The sequence below is a fragment of the Metopolophium dirhodum genome, chromosome 8 (assembly GCF_019925205.1).
Source record: "Metopolophium dirhodum isolate CAU chromosome 8, ASM1992520v1, whole genome shotgun sequence".
Lineage (NCBI taxonomy): Eukaryota > Metazoa > Arthropoda > Insecta > Hemiptera > Aphididae > Metopolophium > Metopolophium dirhodum.
The window spans coordinates 11,988,634-12,009,231 of NC_083567.1; the positions used below are offsets into that span (position 1 = coordinate 11,988,634).

Here is a 20,598-nt window from a genome sequence, read left to right on the forward strand (position 1 = left end):
GCAGTCACCGTCATAGGCGCAAAATTACTAAATTTTTTGAGGGGACTTTTTTATGGGGAGGGGCCTCATAGGCCATATTGCTTAGTACCACAGAATATAAAAATTAGTACTATAATTACTAGATTATGAACTGGGAGGTCTTGACCAAGATTTGGGGGGACTAAGTCCCCCCAAGCCACCCTCTATTTACGCCAATGGACTCACCGTAGACACAATACATCGTGAAATTATAGTTAAAAACGTGATTCGTACGTTCAGATTACCCAGTTAATATCGTCTGGGGCTAGTAAAAATATTTATTTTTAACCGATCGCTCGCTGATTGAGTCAAATTTCCTCCAATTTCACAATAATACTGCAGACGGCCTCCACTGGTTATTATCATTGTTCGTGGTCGATTTGTTTGGACTCGAAAATACCAAATTACAAATTACGAATCCCAGATTATTTTATTGCATTCTACTGGCATGACTGTACGATAATAATGCGTCTCGTAACGTATTATAATATGCCAACTGCATAATATATTTCATTTCAAACCTAAAATACGTACCCAACTTACGAGTGGAATTAAATTTTCACTCATCGTAAAAATTCCATCTAAACCACATCATTTCACGCCGCATAAATTATACCCGTATAATATATTATAAGGGTAACAATATACGTATAATAATATTATACGAAAACAAAATTGCATTTCAATAATTACATTCCGTGTACAGTATATTATTCCATCGCCATAATATTAATGATATAATATAACTATAATCTAAATAATGATATTTTTTAATTAACGCGATGGATTTCTATTTATTTTTTACTTCTCATTTTTTGCCATCCAAACAATATTTATGAACGAACAACACCCCGCAACGCGCTTATAATATATGTATGGGTCGCGTATCCAAAAAGCGTAAGTAAATCGTATATTTTGTGGGATGCGTGGTTTTTATGCACATGCATCCCAACACACAAACCGATTTCTGCACTTTATGTGCACACACGTCGCCGTCACAGGTCATCAGTGGTCAATAGTTATGATACAGAGTGAGTGAGTGTGTCTGGGTATTTTCATGGGTTAGGAGAAAATGAGACTCTGCGAAAAGGAAAACTTTGTGCTCTTTTTTTCACTTTTTTTTGTTTTTTCTGACGATTTTTAAAATTACTGTAAATTTTTAATTTTTACTTCTCAAAAGTACCAACTCGATTTGCTACAACAGTCAACATGAATATTTCATTTATTAGATAAGATTATATTATAAGATCGTAGTCGTCACTATCATAAACACAAACTTACTATACAATATTATGTTATATTAATATAATTATATGTACCTATATTAATGGGGATCAAACGTAAAATATAACGTGTAATCAATATAATATGGTTTCCATCGTCGAGTTTGAGTACTTTGTTAGTTTCTAAATTTCCATATTTAGCTGTAGCGTACAATTAGTACACCATGGAAGAAAACGAATATAATCTCGTATATTTGTATATTAACAAAGTTCATTAAAAAAACGGTTGCCAAGTCAAGGATCGGCATGTAAACTTTTTTGATTTTTAATTTTTAGAAATGTATTAACTGATATCACACCCAAGCGGTATAACAATTTGAATCCAGAAAAATGTCGGTGTGAACAGCCCCACCAAAAATCATTTTCATTTAGTGAGATAGATCTCCGAAACCGGAGAGCGGATTTCGTTGTTCGGGTCTTGTTAGATTCACATTTCACACTGGTTAGGAGAACTGCAGTGAAGATTTTCAGAACTTTATCTTTAATAGTTAATTCACTACAGAACATTAAAAAAAAGTTATAACAAATTTTATTGGGCGTTTTTTGATGTTTTTCAGCTTTACAGCCTTGTAGTGAATTAACGATTGGAGATAAAGTTCTGAAAATCTCCACTGCACTTATCCTAGCCAATGTGAATCTAACAAGACCCCAAACAAAAAAATCCGTTCTTCAATTTTTGAAATCAATCTCGCTAAATGAAAATCTAGCAAAAAATAACTCTTTTTTTATATGTGAAAAATAAAATAATTAATTTAAAAAAATTTTAATTACATATTTTGTATCTACTTGTTAATCCCTTTTTAATAAGTTATCAACTAACTTTCTAGCCATCATAGTTTAGGAGAACAAATAAAAAACAGAAATTTTGGGACGGTTTACTCCGACGTTTTTATAGATTAAAGTGGTTATACCGCTTGGGTGTAATATCAAATCTCTCTCATTAATATTGTATATTAAAGCTAGCTAAATTACCCTCCTACTCATCATTACTGAGTTACATTTATATTATTTTCCTATTTAACACAAATTCTTGAAGGTTTCAAAATTCAGATTTTTCCATTTCAATTACAATACTTACTTAATTAAAAATCAAGAAAGTAAAATCGATTGTATAGTATCGATTTTTAGGACACAACTAGTTAGTTACAAACCTACAGCAGGTTATGACCCATTTTCAACCTTTTTGATGCGGACACAACTTATCTATTAAATAAAATCTGAAACGCAACTAGTATGCATAGAATGGATAAGTCATCTATAATTATCATGCGGGAATGAACATGATAATATAGATGTCTTATATATTTGTATATGTTAATATAATATATAATATTATGATAAGACATCTGCCAGAATGAGATGCATTGATTTAAACAGTTTTTCTCTCTTCCGACTTCCCACTACATTGTTAATATAACCATTGCCCATTACCTATCCATTCATTAATATCTATGCTAGTATGCACTGATATATTATATGACAACATCGTCCAACGATGAAGATTTATTATATAGGATAATACTATATTAATAATTTATAGTGATGACGGCATAAAAACGGACATGCGTTGTGCCTCCATGCATTTTCGGTATTTTTAAATTTTTTAAAGTTCAACTCATGTGAGTTCTTTTTTAAAGTTTTTAAACTTTCAATCATTTTTATTCTTTATAACAATTCGATTTCTTGCCGTCGAAATTCCCCGAAGATTCAATATCGATCACTACTATTCACTATAAAAGCACACGCAATGTATTTCTAGATACACTACTATTATAATATAATATTATTGTCATGTTCTACAAATCGAAACCCAACGGCATTGTATCATAATATAATATTATATTATTATCGTATTGTGTTCGTTCTTAACTCGGACTACATATAATATTAAAATTAAAAAAATAAAACAATAGTTGATAAAATATTCATCGAAAACGCAACGGCATAATGATTATTTTCGTGTTTCAGTGGCGTGCGAGTTGCATGGTTTATTCGAACGTTATAATAACAGCGTGGCAGGACACGACTCTCCTTCAATGTTCCTGGTGTTCACCGCGTCCAGTCACCTTGCGCATAAGGTGGTTCACTGTTGGTGTGCAATACGTATTGACCTCTGGCACTAAAATAAAATTTAAATAATAATAATAAAATTCACAATAATAATCACGTACAAACGAAGACCGTTCAAGACAAGTCGAGCGGTTATCGAATTACAACGCGTATTTAGTTGATGCAACATAATAATATCATCGATTCTCGCGGTCGTCATCGGGTGTGAAGTATTATTTTTATTATTAGTACGACACTAAGGGCATAGTAGGGCATATTTTAACCTATAACCTCTCGCTTTTACGGTAGTTATGCTTATGAGCCTACATTCAAAAAAAGGTCCACTAAAAAATGTACCTGTATCACAAACGCATCGAAACGTTTGGTTTTAATTTTGATTAGGTACAACATTATTTTAATACTGTAGCCGGTGTACCGTTCAAATATATTGAACGGTTTGAATTGTTTCAAAAATAAAATGTATCGTAAGTGAATAATATAATAATATTCAAAGTTGATCCGCTTTCTGCGTTGGGAGTTTGGGACGAGAGTCGTCGTCAAAAACCTAACGTATTATGACATAGCTATTTTATATAGCAACCACTATAATAATACTATGATTACATCTATGGGGGAGATAACGCAAATACGGCTGACAATAAATTATTATTAATTAACTACGTACTATAAAATCACTATAAAGCGCCAAATATTGCGACGCAAAAACTACGATGGGCTCACCTGCGGTTCACGCACTCTCCCATCAGCTCGTGGTCGCCTTGCCGTGGACACTTGCCAGAGAAGTATTCGAACACACTCGGACACGGCCAAGACCAGAAACCCGTCACCGATCTGATGCTCTCGGTGAAGTAAGTCGGAGCCATGTGGTGATCACAACCGATCGGATCTGATGAAATACGCAAAAACAAACAAGAACATTAAATAAATTTACAACGTTGCAAAATTATTATTTTTAAAATCAACTGTCGTTTAGAGGCTATTGTTTACTGTTGTACGGGTTGATGTTTATTCATTTATTGTGATACGTTCATCTTGTCATTCAACTTTTTAAGTAAATAATATTCTGAATGACCCCGATTTTTAAGGAGTTTTTGAAATCGTTTTTATAGTATATGTTTATTTTAATTGCTAATAGGTTATTAATTGTTTCAATTCATACAAAACATTTTTAGAAATCCTGGTTTTAATAAAAGTGATACATGTTTATAGTATAATATTTTATGTTTGTTCTTAAACTATAATAGTTAAATCAATATATTATAATGGATGGCACACCTGATACTCTATTAAGATTATGATATATCATTAAAAAACGTTCTTCGCTACGCCTACTCAGAACAGTGATTATTTTTGTTCTATAATTATTGTGGTTTCGAAGGAAAAATATATGTCACTTAAACCCTACAGCATACATCGATGGTTCGACATGTATCCCGTAATAAACATCTATTTCTTCAAAAATGTTGAAATTTTAAATAAAAATAAATAATTATAATCAATAAAAGAAATACGTTTTGTCTAAATCAATTTTATTTATTTTGGGTTTAATACAAATGGGTGAGTAAAAAAAAATTCAACTTTAAGCCTCGAGTTTATAGAGGTAAATAATGATGTCTGTTTTTTTTAAATAACGTATTGGACGAACAATTTAGAAATTTATATCAATATAACGTGTGGTTTTATCCGAAATATTTTCCCAGGCACTATAAGCCTTTTAGAAAAAATGCCGGGTATAATCATCGTCTATGTGTTATTTAATATACACGCACTTGAACTGTTGTGGCAGGCCGGTTGCGCTAATCCGCCGTTGACATAAAAGTCTACGTCACCGCATGGCACCAACTGGCCCTGGATCAACGCGTTCGTGTGTATCACGTCCACGAAATCGGCGTCGTTGCGACTCAGCCTTCTGTTAAGGTGCGAGCTGTAGAACAACGGCAGAGCCGGATCCAGTCCTGAAAGAAAACCACTATACATTGATTACTATATATATATATTGTTATTTGAGATTATAGACGAACGAATTATTTTGATACCGTACAACTACGACCCACGACGAAACCCGTCCATGAGACTTTCAGCAACGCACATACGCACACCCACACTGCGCGGTACGTTGATTTGACAGCCCCGAGTATTGCCAATCATATTATAATAAGATTGTGTACATCCGATGACGCGAGATCGATAGTCGCGATCTGATACCGAGGCGTTGGCCACTTTAGTTTACTATTATCATTTATTTTTTCTCGATTGTTTGTAGTAGTTGGTATATTTTCTACTAAGCTCGTCACGCACCTATAAACGTTTCAGAACCGAAAGCTGTCTAAATATCCGTAAACTATGTCGAGTATTACACATACTATATTATAATAAGTCTAGTTATGCTGTATTGCTGTAGTTATAGGTATTCTAGGATTTCGGATACCATAATATGGTACATTTGGTATCCATTGGATATTATTGCAATATTATAGCGAGATAATTAGTTCGTGCGCATGAGTGCCTTTAAAATTTCCGAATTACCAACTCGTGTATTCAATTATTTTACTCAGTTAGGTACATGATAGTAACCACTTTGAAAGAAAAAACCGTTCTGAGCCCAAACTATCGGGCGTATAGGTACTTAATTATGAATAAATGATCGATGACTGCGTGTACAGAAAACCCTGCCCACACTGCAGTGTACAATAATGATCGCCGCGATCGTTATATAATTATATTAAAATATTGTGTCGCTCACCCGTGATCCTCGGCAACTTGATGGGCTTAAGATTTTTGGATATCTGACTTGCCAACTGGCCACCTAGGCTGAATCCGATCACGTGCATCGCCTCTTCGGGCACATCCACCTCGGACAGCTCAATGATTTTACGCACGAACAGAGCAGTGCACTTCCCCACCGCCGGCAGGTTGAACACCGCAGCCAAATAACACTCACGCGGCCCGGCCGAGACGTCACGGTAATCGATCATCCAGACGTTGACGTCTGCCTGCATTAGGTATTCTGCAGGCAAAAATAAAAAATTAACATCGTATCACAATGATAAATCATGTCTTGTAATGTGATATCGAAACAACGCCCACTGATAAAATTAAGTGAAAAAAACACGTGTCCATTATCATTTTATTATTGGATGACAATTTTTTTTCAATGCAAATAGCAAATACCAACTCATCGATACTCTGAGAACTGTGTCCCTGCATGGTATGTAGTCTTCTTGGTATGGTAGTTATACAGAGAACGGGCGGTGGTTGAGTATTTACTAAAATGTTTGATAAACAAAACTACCGAAAGAATATGTAATAAAATATGAATTTATTTCAAAAATGCTTGGTGATTTTGACGTTTTATTATTTATTATTTAGTAACGGAACTTTAAAGGCTTTAAATACATCCAACCTAAACTTTAATGGACAAAACTCTTTACTCGGAATTCAGAATCATTTTTTTATGCGATGATTTATCATAATAACACAATATTCTGTTTTTACATCATACAGTACGGCGTTCTGTGTATGCAAAATAGATGCATTACCATGTTGAACAACAATTTTTTCGATTTTTAATTTAATTCATTGTACCGTCCAAGTATATCTTATTATTTTATTCATTTGAATTAAACATCCATTTTTAATTATAGATGATGTTTAAGTTTGACGTTATGTCAATCTGCTGATTATGAATATCTCTAAAATAGTCAATTACTCAATTTATAACTTGTTGACTGCCATTTTGTCTGCGTCAGCACGTTTTTTTAAAAGAAATCTAGTTTTGATATTTTTTGAAATGTATCGAACTTTTTAAAAATACATTTTGGAGTATTAAAGCAACAGCTTAAATTGCTCAACAACATTTTATTTAATTCTTCAAATAAAATGAAATATGCACTAATCAGTAAGATTCATAAGAAACTATTACAATTTATGGGTAAAAATTAAGGAGTTTAGTATCGGGAATATATTTTAATGCTCGTGCGTGTGTGATATGACTGTCGTGGGTGTATAAACGACGTGTAGTATAAATTATTATTAATCATTGTGTGCGTGTGTCTCCGTACTACATCATGTCATACGCACTCGCGCCTACAAGTCAATTAAATTCACAATCAAGATTCAATTTATGAAAAAAAATTATATGGAAAAAATTGATACGCGTTAAGGGTGGTGGTGGTACGTATATTTAAGGAGTTAAGAGGACGTAACACTGACATTAATTGTTGTCTCCGTCTTACAAGTTCGTTACATATAGCAATTTTTCACCCACAGCAGATCACGTTTAGCTTAGTTGGTTTAACAATTAGAGTGAACCGAACTATTCTAAAACTTAATGGTAAGAACATTATCTGTGTTTGTGTCTTGGTTTTTTTTTACGGTGGTTCAATTTATTAAATTTTTGTCAAACTTACCCTAACCTACCCACGCTAATTTAAAAATGTTGATAAAACTATAAAAGTAATCAATTCTAAAAAATGTAATTTTAAAAAATGTCATATTACACAATCGTGATACAATGTCTGTATTTAACAATAACAAGAAGAAAAAACACTTGTAACACAAAATTAATTTAATAACAGCATTTCAAAAAATAATAAGGATTTTGAGAAATACCAATTAGGATGGGCAACATTATTAATAATTTCATTAAAAGTATTAATTAAAATTTATAAATCTGGTTTTTAATTTAAAACTTTTTAAGTAATCAATTCATGTGCACCTATAATTCGCATCAAAAGATGATGTTATAATATTATACACAACTATACTCTTGCTTTAGTGAGTAAAACTCATTCGGTATGGAAACGTTACCGTTGCATATCATGAATATTAACAATATTGCATAATTTAATTAATTAATACTCAGAAATTAAAATACAAATTACTTGTACTTATAATATTACAAAATTAAATAGGGATTGCGTTTGTAATAATATAATTATCGGACTATAATAATAATATTAATGCAAAATAGTTCGTGAAGAAAAAAATAGTTTTAATCATCATAATATACAATTTCATTATTATAGTGTATACTGTATTTTTTTATACTACTAATTATGGTTGGTAATATAATATTATGTTCGTATTGTTTAAATTAAATACAAACTTGTTTTTTATATTAATTTTAAAAACAATCCCAGTTAGCCGATTAGTCATCAATGCATTCAATTTAAAAAAAAATTGATAAAATGCTTGTTTCTTATAAAGTATCATGAAATGTGTCATCGAGTAGTCAGCTTTCAGATAAACTCTGAATAAGTACTCAATACCTATAACAATGTTTCGTTTATTTATACGGCGACTGTTGACAAAAAACACTTAGAGATTAAAAAAAACTTGAATTTCAATTCAGAAATGTATTCTATTTACAAAATACTTATTTAAAATTTAAATAAATGATGCGTTTGATGATGTACATTTATTTTATTTTTTACATTTCTGAGTCAGACAATTTTTTTTTATATTTAATTAGCATTTTTCTTATTATTTTAGTCTCTTAAGGTCTGCGACTGCTTGTCACATCAAGCTACAGTGCCAACATAGAATGGCACTACTATTTCGACGGAAAAATATCACTATAAATATATTATTGCAAATAAAATTAAAATTATGTTCGTTTTGTGTACACAATAGATTAATATGTCGAAACGTTCAATCATGTCAAATACTATAACGGAACCGATCGTGTTAAACGGGACTACTTCAATATTATTTGAATATATGTGGAAGTATAAAACAATGTTTTGTGTTACATATTACATTATCACAAACCAAATATATTTCGGACACAATAAGAACCGTTTTGATTTTGCACGCAGTGTAAATATTTATGATAACAAATTCCGACGTAAGCGGCCGATGCATTCGGTTTTCACGTACCTATATCAGCGTTACCATAATAGGTATATGTTATCAGCTCGATTTAGGCGATGTAGTTTGCAACTATATAGATAATAATATCATCTCATCAAAACCACCACGTTTAATCACAAAAAAATTCTATTTCATATAATATTATAAATAGATTATTGACGTATTTAAAAGAAGAGTGAGGGGGACCAAGTGTTATAAGTTAGGTTAGAACCACATGTCACGTCTTTTAGCGGATAGTCTACTCAGCCTCGGCTGCTCATTTGGCGTTTTTAATATTGTAATATTGTAGAATAATAATCAATTATTTATTTTTTTGCGTATGATTAGCTAAATATAATATGACGAGTGGACCTGACAGTGGCATTATACTGGTTGCGCAGTAACTCTAATCCGTATTGGTTATATTTTTTCTTTACGTTTGTATTTGATTTAAGCTCTTAATAACGTACATTACAGTGACTATACTTTCCGATTGCTCTGATGCATTAACTGTGTATGACCAATCCCACACACTCAAAAATATCAAAATGACATCACGTAACTATACGTAACGTTTTTCACCATGGCCAATCTATCTAAAGTACAAATGTTATACTATCAAAGCATTCAAAGCCAATATTATCACGAATATTTATGATTGTTCTAAATAACGACTAATCTCAGACATAACCACCTTACAATTTAGTTTTTGGTAAAAATATCTGTTCGGAAAATTGCAGTACACGTTTTAGAATAACAGTTCGGAGGGACAATGACGTTCAAAATTCCTAGAAACGAAACAGTTTATTGATGCTCCTGTAGATTTCAGAAGACTGAGATTGGCCATCATGGCTCTTAAGTGATTAATTGGCTGCGATAGCCACTATACCTACAATTTATTTATTTCAAAATACAGTAATATACATGTGTTGACTGTGTAATTGTAGTGCGATATGTTGAACTGAGAATAGTATTTTAATAGTGCGTTGATCGTGAATATTGTTTCGTTTTAATAATAGCGTTGCGATAAGAAAATAATAATATTATATAATCCTATTGTTTTATCACAATAAACTTGGGATATTGGACAATTATAATAGTCATTGCATTGTTGTGCTCAAACTTTTTAAACAAGTTTCTTTACAAACAAAATTAATTTAAAATCTTTTTACGTATAATGTATATTAATATATACTAAATTTTTACAGATATATTATTAAAATGTATTAATATACGATATTAATCGAAATCATCAATTTTCAAACACAACTTTTCCAATCCATCAACGTCAATCGGTTCAATAGCACTGCAGCTCGTTTTATATATTATGAAACGTGAACGATTTTATACGACTTCTATTATAAACGTGAATAAATGTATATTGAAATTATTTCCTAGAAGAAACCGGCTACTGTAAAATAATATCAATTAAATTAAACTGTAAATTTAAAAAACAAATTATGTTTTGCATGGACTGACGTTTTTGATAGTAAAATACATTATTATATAATTTTATTTGATATTATTACAATATTCTTTGAAAAAGCCTAATGAAAATTTAATTAAACTTAAATATGTAGTTTCATACAATATTTTAAACGTTATACTTACAACTGAACCCATTTTTTTAGAATAATTTAATATATATACTAGTACCTATACTATTGATAATCAAATCATATTATATGAATCATAATATTATTTTTAATTTAATATTAATTGATAAAATATCTCAAGTTACCATGATTTTGTACGAGTACAAATAAGTTTTTTAATTTGTATGTATATGAAATCTCAATAGTAGGTAATATTCCTCGATTCCGTAAAATTCAAGCGATCGTATTAAAATAATAATTGATACTGAGTTTAGAGTACGTCTGAAATACCACAAATGTCGGATGACTTGCTTAAACAGATAAGTAGTGTACTCGTATTACGTATTTGCTATTTGTTTAAGATGCACCTCTCATCGTATTTAATTAAGAGTCTTATGTAGAAATCTTTTTCGATGATATAATTCCATTTTTTTTTTTACCACAGTCGTTGTTTAAATATTGGTGCAAGTGTGACAATTATATGATAACCCAACTCAGATTACTGAATATAATTATTAGTGACTCTTTGAGTGATATAAAATCAATATGAATCACTATACATAAAATAAAATAAGACGATACATCCAAAAACTGTTATCGACAAGTAACAAACGAAGAACATTCAGTGGGAGTTCGTTCACTCTCGTGTTCTGGACTTCATGAAACTAAAAATCAGACTTAATCACATACGAAACCACCTTATCTCAACGTATATTGCGCAACAATAAATCCAATAACAACAACAGAGACATTAAATATTATCAAAAACCATACGATGGAAACAATGGCAGAAAAAATGGAACGTACCACTTTTAGGGTTCATTACAGATAAGTGATTACAATTACCCCAATATCATGTGGACAAATAAGAGAAGTAGTAATGACCATGATTAACCAACTCAGTTAGAATAGGACACACGCACTTAACCCACTCCTACCTTATCACCAAATATTCGGCTCCAAAATGCATTACCTACTCTGTTAATGGCAATGTGATCAAATGCCAAGAAAACATCGCGGGCAATCTATTATTCAATAAGCAGCAACATGCACAAAACGAAGAAAACAGAGAAGCAATCTATAATTTTTTATTCAAATAAACTTAAGCCAAAAATTGTAAATTATAAAGTCATTTGATTTAAGATTTGTTTATAACTTAGGATTTAATTTTAAAGTAGGCTTAAAACTTATATCCATAGTTGTTGAAGCAATATGAGATAAAAATAAGTTGTATACCTACATTTGAGTACGAAATAATAACTGATCAGTAAAATGTATCGTTTACTGGCTTTTATATGCAAGTAGAATACACAATAATACGTAACGCACAGGATTGTAGAGATTTTCGAATTTATTGCTACAACAACGGACAAACGTAAAAATAGGAACGAAGAGAGAAAATTGTAAATTATAGCAACCAATACATTATGATATACATTTTTATACAGTAAATTACGTGAAATGCATTTCAGGTATAAATATATCTATGTAGTAGTAGGCATATTGCGCTCTGCAGATATTATTTTTAAGTAATATTAGTGTTTTCTCCGATATTTTTCAAAAATGCGTTAACGTTTCTACACAACGCCACCACTTTAGTTCATCCTAAGCCAATACGCATTTTAATTTAAGAAAATTATTATTTTCGTAAACGTTATTTTATTTCTGATTATACCTAGTACTTATATCTTTGATGTTGCACGCAAAGAGCTTACACAAATATTACGCCTACCTATGTAAAATTGTAATATACGTAAAACCATTGATATCGATAGTATCATAATGATTAAAACAATAAACATTCGGCTTTTAGAAATAGAAAAATCCTGGACGCAATTTATTTATTATTATATTTTTTTATATTCACCGTAAGCAGTTGGTGCAATTTACAATCACTTATTGCAAGACGTATCAACAGTATTCATCTACGAATTATTTTTATATAATAATAACATCACTTAGTGTGGCTTAACAAGTGAGTATACATTGTTTTTATAATATTATACTGTAACAAAATCACACAAACAATTGTATACGATCATACAGTGTATTAGTACTAATTTATAGTACCTAATACCTATATAATATAGGTAGCAATAATTATACATCTATATATGTACAGCCGTACTGATATTATAATACGCGTCCGTTCAAAGCAACAAGTGTGCGCGTAATATAATAATAATAAATAACAATAATTGTATACAAAATATGGGAAATTGGGAACATTTAATATTATGTCGTTAGACGACGGCGTGTGGTTTGATTATTAATATTATTATTATAAAATTTATGTGAGACATTGGAATTACTTTTTTGGTAATGTTGGCACTTATGTTATGTTAGTGAGGCTTGTAACAATCTATATTAATATTATTATAATTTTATATAGGTAATACGATTTAAGGAAAAAAACAAAATATTTACCATCTTTTATGCTTTGAAGTACGTTTAGCATCATATTACTGTTGAAACCATGTAAGATGAACTTATTTGGAAGAGACTTGACGTAGTATGACTCGGTAATATTTTCTACCGTGACCAATTGAGCATCGTATTGATTCTCTCTGTAGTAAAAAAAGTATTAATTTATACTTATCCGATGAAACTTATGTTACATTGTACCTACCTAATAATTATTTGTCGATAGCCTTTCGTTAATATAATATGTGCACGCGTGCTAGACAATTAGAATAATTTCACGGACCTCACGCCAAATAATTATCATGACAAAAAAATATAATTATAACTCAATAACAATACCATTAAAATACCAAATTATAATTATTTGTAGGAAGTGCCTAAAACGATTTTAAATTTAACGTACGTGCTATATAATAAATTATTATATCAATACGAAGCTTATCAAGGAAATCAATATTTATAGATGTTATGTGCAGTATACTAGTGTTGTAAAATATTTAAAAATAACTAACTAGGTACCTATAGTAAATTGGTAATTGTTGAGTTATCTAATGGTCTCTATACCGTTATTAATTTTTATTTCAACAAAAAAACAAAATCTATTTTATCAAAAACCGCGCAGATATTGTGTAATACATTATATTCCCGTTTCCGCACAATTTTTTTTATTCTTTCAAGTTTATTTTTAAAGTACTGGCAAGAGTTGTTTATCTTTCATCCCAAAGTCCGACTAGATACAATTTGTTACCAGAAACCGCACCATTGACGTTGAAGTTTCAAGCATTTTTTTCTGCTTCAATACGCGTGTTGACAGACGCGAAAGAAAGAATAAATAAATAGATAAACAAAATAAAAAAAACTACACATCGTTGTAAAAACCAAAGCATCATTCATCAATCCACTCAACATCTAAAATGTAATCAAAATTCCTAAAATTCAACTAAGTTTCCACCTGTATGGCAATTTGGCAGAAAATATAATATAATAATAATATTATCTTAATTCATATACTACTATTTTATAGTCACCTGGTGTATAAGTAAAAATTGATCGAAGCGTCGGGACACACCGGATGGACAATAAACGTACAAGGGCCGATTTTCTGGTGGTTTTCGGCACACTGCGTGATCGAAAAACATAACGCCCACGCAAGAAGTGCAGTGGCCGTACTGTACGTTGCTGAAAAACAGTAAATACGATAATAATAATTATTAGGTACCTACTATAATAATATATGATAATTGATAATAATATGATATAAATAATAACAAAATACAATTAATCACAAAACCTGGACCGTTGAGTTAATAACAATATGTCCTGCGCAACGTCGCACCTTATCGGATAAAACGGTATCAGGCGTTACTCCAGTTGCGATCAAAAGTGAAGGGGTGGGATAGATCCCCCTATGATCTTTTTTCGATATTTATAATAACTTATAAAATAAAACATATATAGGTTTAAAACGGTAACCATCAAATTATATTTTTAATGATCAAATAGTGAATGTTAAAAAAATCACCCCCCTCCCCCCGTCCACGGCTACCGCACCATGACAAAATCATTCGATCGCCACTGCGTTACTGTAAACGGTAACGTACGTTTAGGAAGTACGATACAATATAATTTATACGATGTATCTATAATATTGTATATTTCTATATTATATGTACTCATTGAGGAACGAATCAAGAATACAGTGGCGTTAGTCAGAAAGCGGAAAAGGAAAAATAGTCAATATTAGTACGAGACGATGTGGTACCTAATTAAATATATAGTAGCCACGAAAATTCCACGCAGTACCTAATTATTTATCTACTTGTTTTATATGATTGTGTAAAGTAGTATAACAAGAATGTGAAATGGGTGGGATTAAACACTAAACAAGTGGGTACCGCTCTACTGTTCAGTAGTTGTCAAGTATGTCGTTGTAATGGATGTGTTATATTTGAATTTAATGATAAATCATTGTATACGTAAAACGATTCTGAGCGGAGAAGTTGTGTCAGACTATAGCATACTCGTATAAATAATCAAATTTGATAGTTAAAAAAAATTTAATAAAAATCGAAAATATCTCATGGCTATAAATAACCTAACTGTCCAGTGAAGAACTTTTCTTTTCGATAAGGGTAGATAAATTTGTTGGAAACCTTCGGTTACAATTTCTATGAATAGAAAAACTTTTAAAAATTTCTAACTGAAAAATAAATTTACAAAATGTTAAGAATGTTCTCATGGCTATAAATAGCTCATAAAAAGTCGAAATGGTTTAAAAACTTTACGATGTATGGAAAATAGTCATTTTAACATTTGGTAAAAATGTCAAGTATCTAAGACTATTTTTTTTTTTTGAATTACTACAGAATATTTATTATTTGATAGATAAAAATTCGTTAATATTTACCGATGAAAATAAAATATCGTAAACATTTTAAATTCAAACGCTTATAAAAAATTAATATTACTTTCCAATAAACTCTTTTGTTTTTGTTTAAGGTAGGCATATTTGTGGGGAGTCTTCTATCAAATTTTCTGAAGTGAGCTATGAAAGAAAACACTTTTATGAATTTTTAACTGAAAAATAGTTTGAAATTTTGATGAATTTTGTTTAAAATTGAAAATTAAATGCATATAAAAAACAGTCGTGCCTGTGTATCTTTAATATTTTTGAAATTATATTAATGAAACTTTAAGGAACCTAAAATTAAATTTTCAAGCTTGTTCACAAAAAGTTTATATCGAGAATAATTTTAAAAAAATTTACAAAATTCGAAAAATGTCTCAAGGCTATATAACTAATATATAACTATATAACTATATAATTATATAACTATATAACTACCTAGCTCAAAAAGAGTAAATAATAGTGTCATTAGGTACTCATTTTACACGCACATAATGTATATAATGAATGTACCGTTTCATTTAATTTCTTTCGAAATGGAACACAAGAATAATAGGTGACAATTATTTTATCGTACATACAAATTTAATTTGTTTTTAATTCCATGTATGGGTATAAACTAAAATAAATGTTGAAGTCGAAATATATATTTAATGTTTTATTGTTTTCTACATTTTCTAACGAACGACGGGCATTGGCAATGCGCATTGTTCTGCACTTATTTTATAATAGGTACTAACATTGTGTTCAATGTATTCAGTATCTAAAAAATATAATATTAAACATTGTTTGCAAACGACGTGTGCTTGCATAATAATATTAATCATTATAACACTGTAATACACTCGTAGCTGTTTCATTATCAAATCAAAATAATGTGTATAGAATAAAGAAATATTATACTAATCGGACGTGTTTATAGGTAACGTATAATACTAGGTAGGTACGAAGACAATATTATGCGCAGGTACGAGTAAACAATTTCTTCTCTTTACACCATTTGAGTCATAATAATATTAATAGTAAGTAATAATTATGATTAATCAATATCGTTTTTATTGAGACATATAATTAGGGCAAAGGACTTCTAGTGTTTGCATATTGATTGTTTTGCGTTATCTAGAAACAAATTCACTATATATAACGAAAAACACGAATTTGTAATTTTATGTTGCATCGTATTTATATTTTAGATTCTGAGTGAAACGATGAATGTATTGATTTTACAATGATGTGTGTTTTTTTTTTTATTTTTTTATTTTTGTGTCTGTGTACACGATAAGTAGTCGAAATAATGCTTCGATTTTCGACTTCAGTATCTTGTTCGATGGGAAAGTGAATATCGTTGGTGCATTGGGGAGGTCAAAATTTTAATTTCCCAGTAGTTTTCAAAAGCGATGTGAAAAACAAAAGAAAAATTAAGGAAAAACGGGAATTTTTACGCAAAATCGATTTTTAACAAAATCGATTTTGGTTATTGGTGTAACTCTAAAACAAATGACCGTAGATGCATGAAATTTTCACTGGTTGTTTATATTAGCATTTTCTATACACCATAAAATTTTCCAAATATTTTGACTCTTTTTGAGCTGTTTACAGCCATTGTCAGTTTTCAATTTTTTTAGTTTTTTTTTCTATAAATATCAATAAAATTTTATCTATTGAGTAAAAAAGCTTGAAAATTTAATAGAAGGCTCCTAGTTTATTGTTTCAAAGGCAGATGAAAAAAATTAAAAATCCTTAGTCACAGTTTTTAATTATAAGCATTTAAAGTTCAAATTTTGACAAAATACGGAAAAATCACGAAAAATAGCAAATTATTTTGATGAGAATTCATAAAAATTTTTCTTTTTAAATCTAAGATTTGAAAATGTAATATAAGATTACTCATAAGTTTGTCTACCTTTATCAAAAAAAAAATGTCTAGAAGAAACTTAAATTAAATTTTTATGAGCGTCTGAAATTTATATTTTTACAACATTTGATATTTACTCGATTTCTCATGTAACGATTTTTTTATTTTATTGTAATTAAAAAACGAATGACTGTAGATACTTGAAAATTTCACTGAATGTTTATATTAGCATTTTCTATACACCATACAATTTTGAAAATATTTTGACTCTATTTGAGCTGTTTACGGACATTGTCAGTTTTCAATTTTTTTAGTTTTTTTTTCTATAAATATCAATAAATTTTTATTTGTTGGGTAAAAAAGCGTGAAAATTTAATATTAGACTCCTGATATATCGTTTTAATAGCAGTTGAAAAATATTAAAAATACATTTGCACAATTTTTTTTTATAAGCATTTAAAGTTCAAATTTTGACAACATTTATCAAATTTATAATTTATTAATTATTTTGTGGTTAAAAATTTATAAAATGTTTAACTTTTATGGCTAAGGATTGAAAATTTAAAACAAGGCTCCACGTTAATAGGTTATATATAAATTACTTTATTCACAATAATATCATCAAATATACTTGGTAATATCATAGGGTGACTGACCGTTTTCGCTCAGAATCGTTTTTCTTATACAATGATATTATATCATTGAATTCAAATTTAACACCATCCATTACAGTGACCCACTTGTAACCTACCGTACAGCAGAGCGACATCCACTTATCCACCTTTTTTTTACATAATATTACAGTTTATTTTTGAAAATTTTTCATTTAAAATTACGTTTATTATTTAAAAGCCTGCACGCACTGCCGAAATAGCTATACCGATCGACTGAATATTTCAGAGTACCGACTTGAATAAATTGTAAATTGTTTTCGTGTCTTATTTAACTTCGTATGTATGTATGTATGTATGTATGTATGTATGTATGTATGTATGTATGTAAGTGTGTAGTGTGTGTGTCAGCAAGCCATATCTATCACACTTGTGATGGTTTTGACATTTGGTTCATAGGTATACCCACAGATGTGCAGATCGAAGAATTATTTTAATTTTGAATTTTAAAGTTGGGCTCACAAACAGAATGTCGCTGGCTCGCGAAAAACATAATCGATTGTCCATCGATTATATGGACAGTAAATAAATTAGTAATGTACTTGCAGTATGTCTCAGATAATTGATAGATTTAAGATTATAAGGTGATTATTTATAATATAATAATATAATATAGATTACGAAATGTAAGGTTATCTATTTTTTTTTAATAAGGTAACATCTAACATTATGCTGTATTGTAATGTATGTACTTACTTATGTATATTAGTCTAGTTTTATTTACAATACAAATTATTTATTAACAACTGTGCAAGTGTGAACGCGAGATTCAATAATTAGTCCATCAACTAATTACTGAATTTCACACACATTACGAATTTAATGTAAACATTTCAGTTTTATGAACCCAATCTTTATTCAAAATATTACGTCGACACATCGTCATCATCACACGTGTACGGCCATCTGCGAATTTTCAGTAGTCCCTAAATGCCGTTGAAAACATCATTATAGATATCATTGAGTTGTTACAATACCTACGTTGGATTTTCGTTATTGTACGTGTTATTATTATCACAGAAACTCTCGGGAATTTGATTTGCCTAGGGCGACGCCGTGCAGGATCATCTAGTTTTTAATACCTACGTATTAATTCACCGAACCCTTCGAAATAAAATTGTAAGTGCATATTATTATTATAAAATGTATTCTTGCATATTTTTTGATTATTTAGCTGAGCTACGTGTCCACTGACCCATCCATATTACGTATACAATATAATAAAACAAATATACCACATCGAGTGTTGCTATAATTTCCGTGGTAACTATTAAATATTTAAATGGATTCGTTACATACTTAACACCATATCGGACGACACTTGTTAAAATATGAAGAATATTGATGTTTAGGCAAGGCAATATTTTTATGACGGTAAAAATATGTTTTGTTAAAACATAATGCGCTTTTCTCGCACGAATTTCCACGCGGTAGATATTCGAACAAGTAAAAATGTATAAAAACAAATTTGAAATAAAAAATATAATTTAAATTACTGTTTCAGAAAAACACGACGATTCGGTTTTATACAGAGCCTATATAATAATTATGGTTTGATCGGACTCGCAAAATATTATGTCATCACACGCGAAGCGGTTACAAGCGCGACGACGTTCTGCGGACAACTATAATATAATATTATTATTATTATAGATAGGTACGCGTAATGTCGTTCTAATCGGTCTCGAGAGTTTAGAAGGGGCACACCGCAGCTGTAAATAGAATGTCGATTATCGAAATAGTAATTTTTTTTCTCTTTTAATCTCTAAGCGTTTAAAATATATATTTATATATTATATGATTAATGTTTTTTCTAAGATAGGTACGTCTCTTCTATTGTTTGTACGAATGTACGATAATGTTATTATTGTTGGCATTAATTGTACGTCGTCGAACGCCAAAAAAAATCGTAACGTCTTGCTCAAACACCGATCGTGTACGATTTAAGAATCTGTTTTTAGTTTTATTTTTACGCACAAAATATAAACTTTACTGTACATTGTACGCGGATCAAATGATATTTGTATAACACATTACTCGGTGCTTAAAATCACATGACTATAAATTATTATGAAAGTTTAAATAATTGGTATTTTTTTACCTACCTATTAAGTTAGAGGAAAAATTATTATTACAATATTTAAAACCTGTTAAAACAACGTATACGCGTTGTTTGTATATAGATTCGCAAATAAACTAAAGTTTGTTCAATGACGTATTAACAACACAAATCCATCAACGACTACAAAATAATATGTGAAAATATAATAAAATGAAAACAAATATTTACTTAAATAGCCGTTTCTGACCAATAGCCATTATCTATTCAATGAAGAAATAATAATAATAATAATAATAATAATAATAATAAAAATAAGGTTGTACAATAAATTACAATTCGAATGCCAACTGAAATTAATTA

At 29.9% G+C, this 20,598-nt stretch overlaps 1 protein-coding gene across 1 annotated transcript; it reads right to left on the reverse strand.

Annotated features, from left to right (window-relative positions):
• Positions 1-3,049: 3,049 nt before the first annotated feature.
• Positions 3,050-19,815, reverse strand: LOC132951057 (pancreatic lipase-related protein 2-like). Its single transcript, XM_061022751.1, has 7 exons — positions 19,476-19,815; positions 14,272-14,422; positions 13,247-13,386; positions 6,115-6,378; positions 5,141-5,326; positions 4,092-4,257; positions 3,050-3,420 (listed from the first exon to the last, which is right to left on the reverse strand). The coding sequence occupies exons 1-7, from the start codon at positions 19,483-19,485 to the stop codon at positions 3,351-3,353; spliced, it is 987 nt and encodes a 328-aa protein (XP_060878734.1). The 5' UTR covers positions 19,486-19,815; the 3' UTR covers positions 3,050-3,350.
• Between the last annotated feature and the right edge of the window lie 783 nt (positions 19,816-20,598).

Excerpts from the sequence above, each read along its gene's own strand:
- LOC132951057 (XM_061022751.1), bottom strand. Across the intron at positions 13,387-14,271 it reads AATTTTTACTTATACACCAG|AGAGAATCAATACGATGCTC; the intron begins GTGACTATAAAA and ends TTTTTACTACAG. Across the intron at positions 5,327-6,114 it reads CAAGTTGCCGAGGATCACGG|GACTGGATCCGGCTCTGCCG; the intron begins GTGAGCGACACA and ends GTTTTCTTTCAG.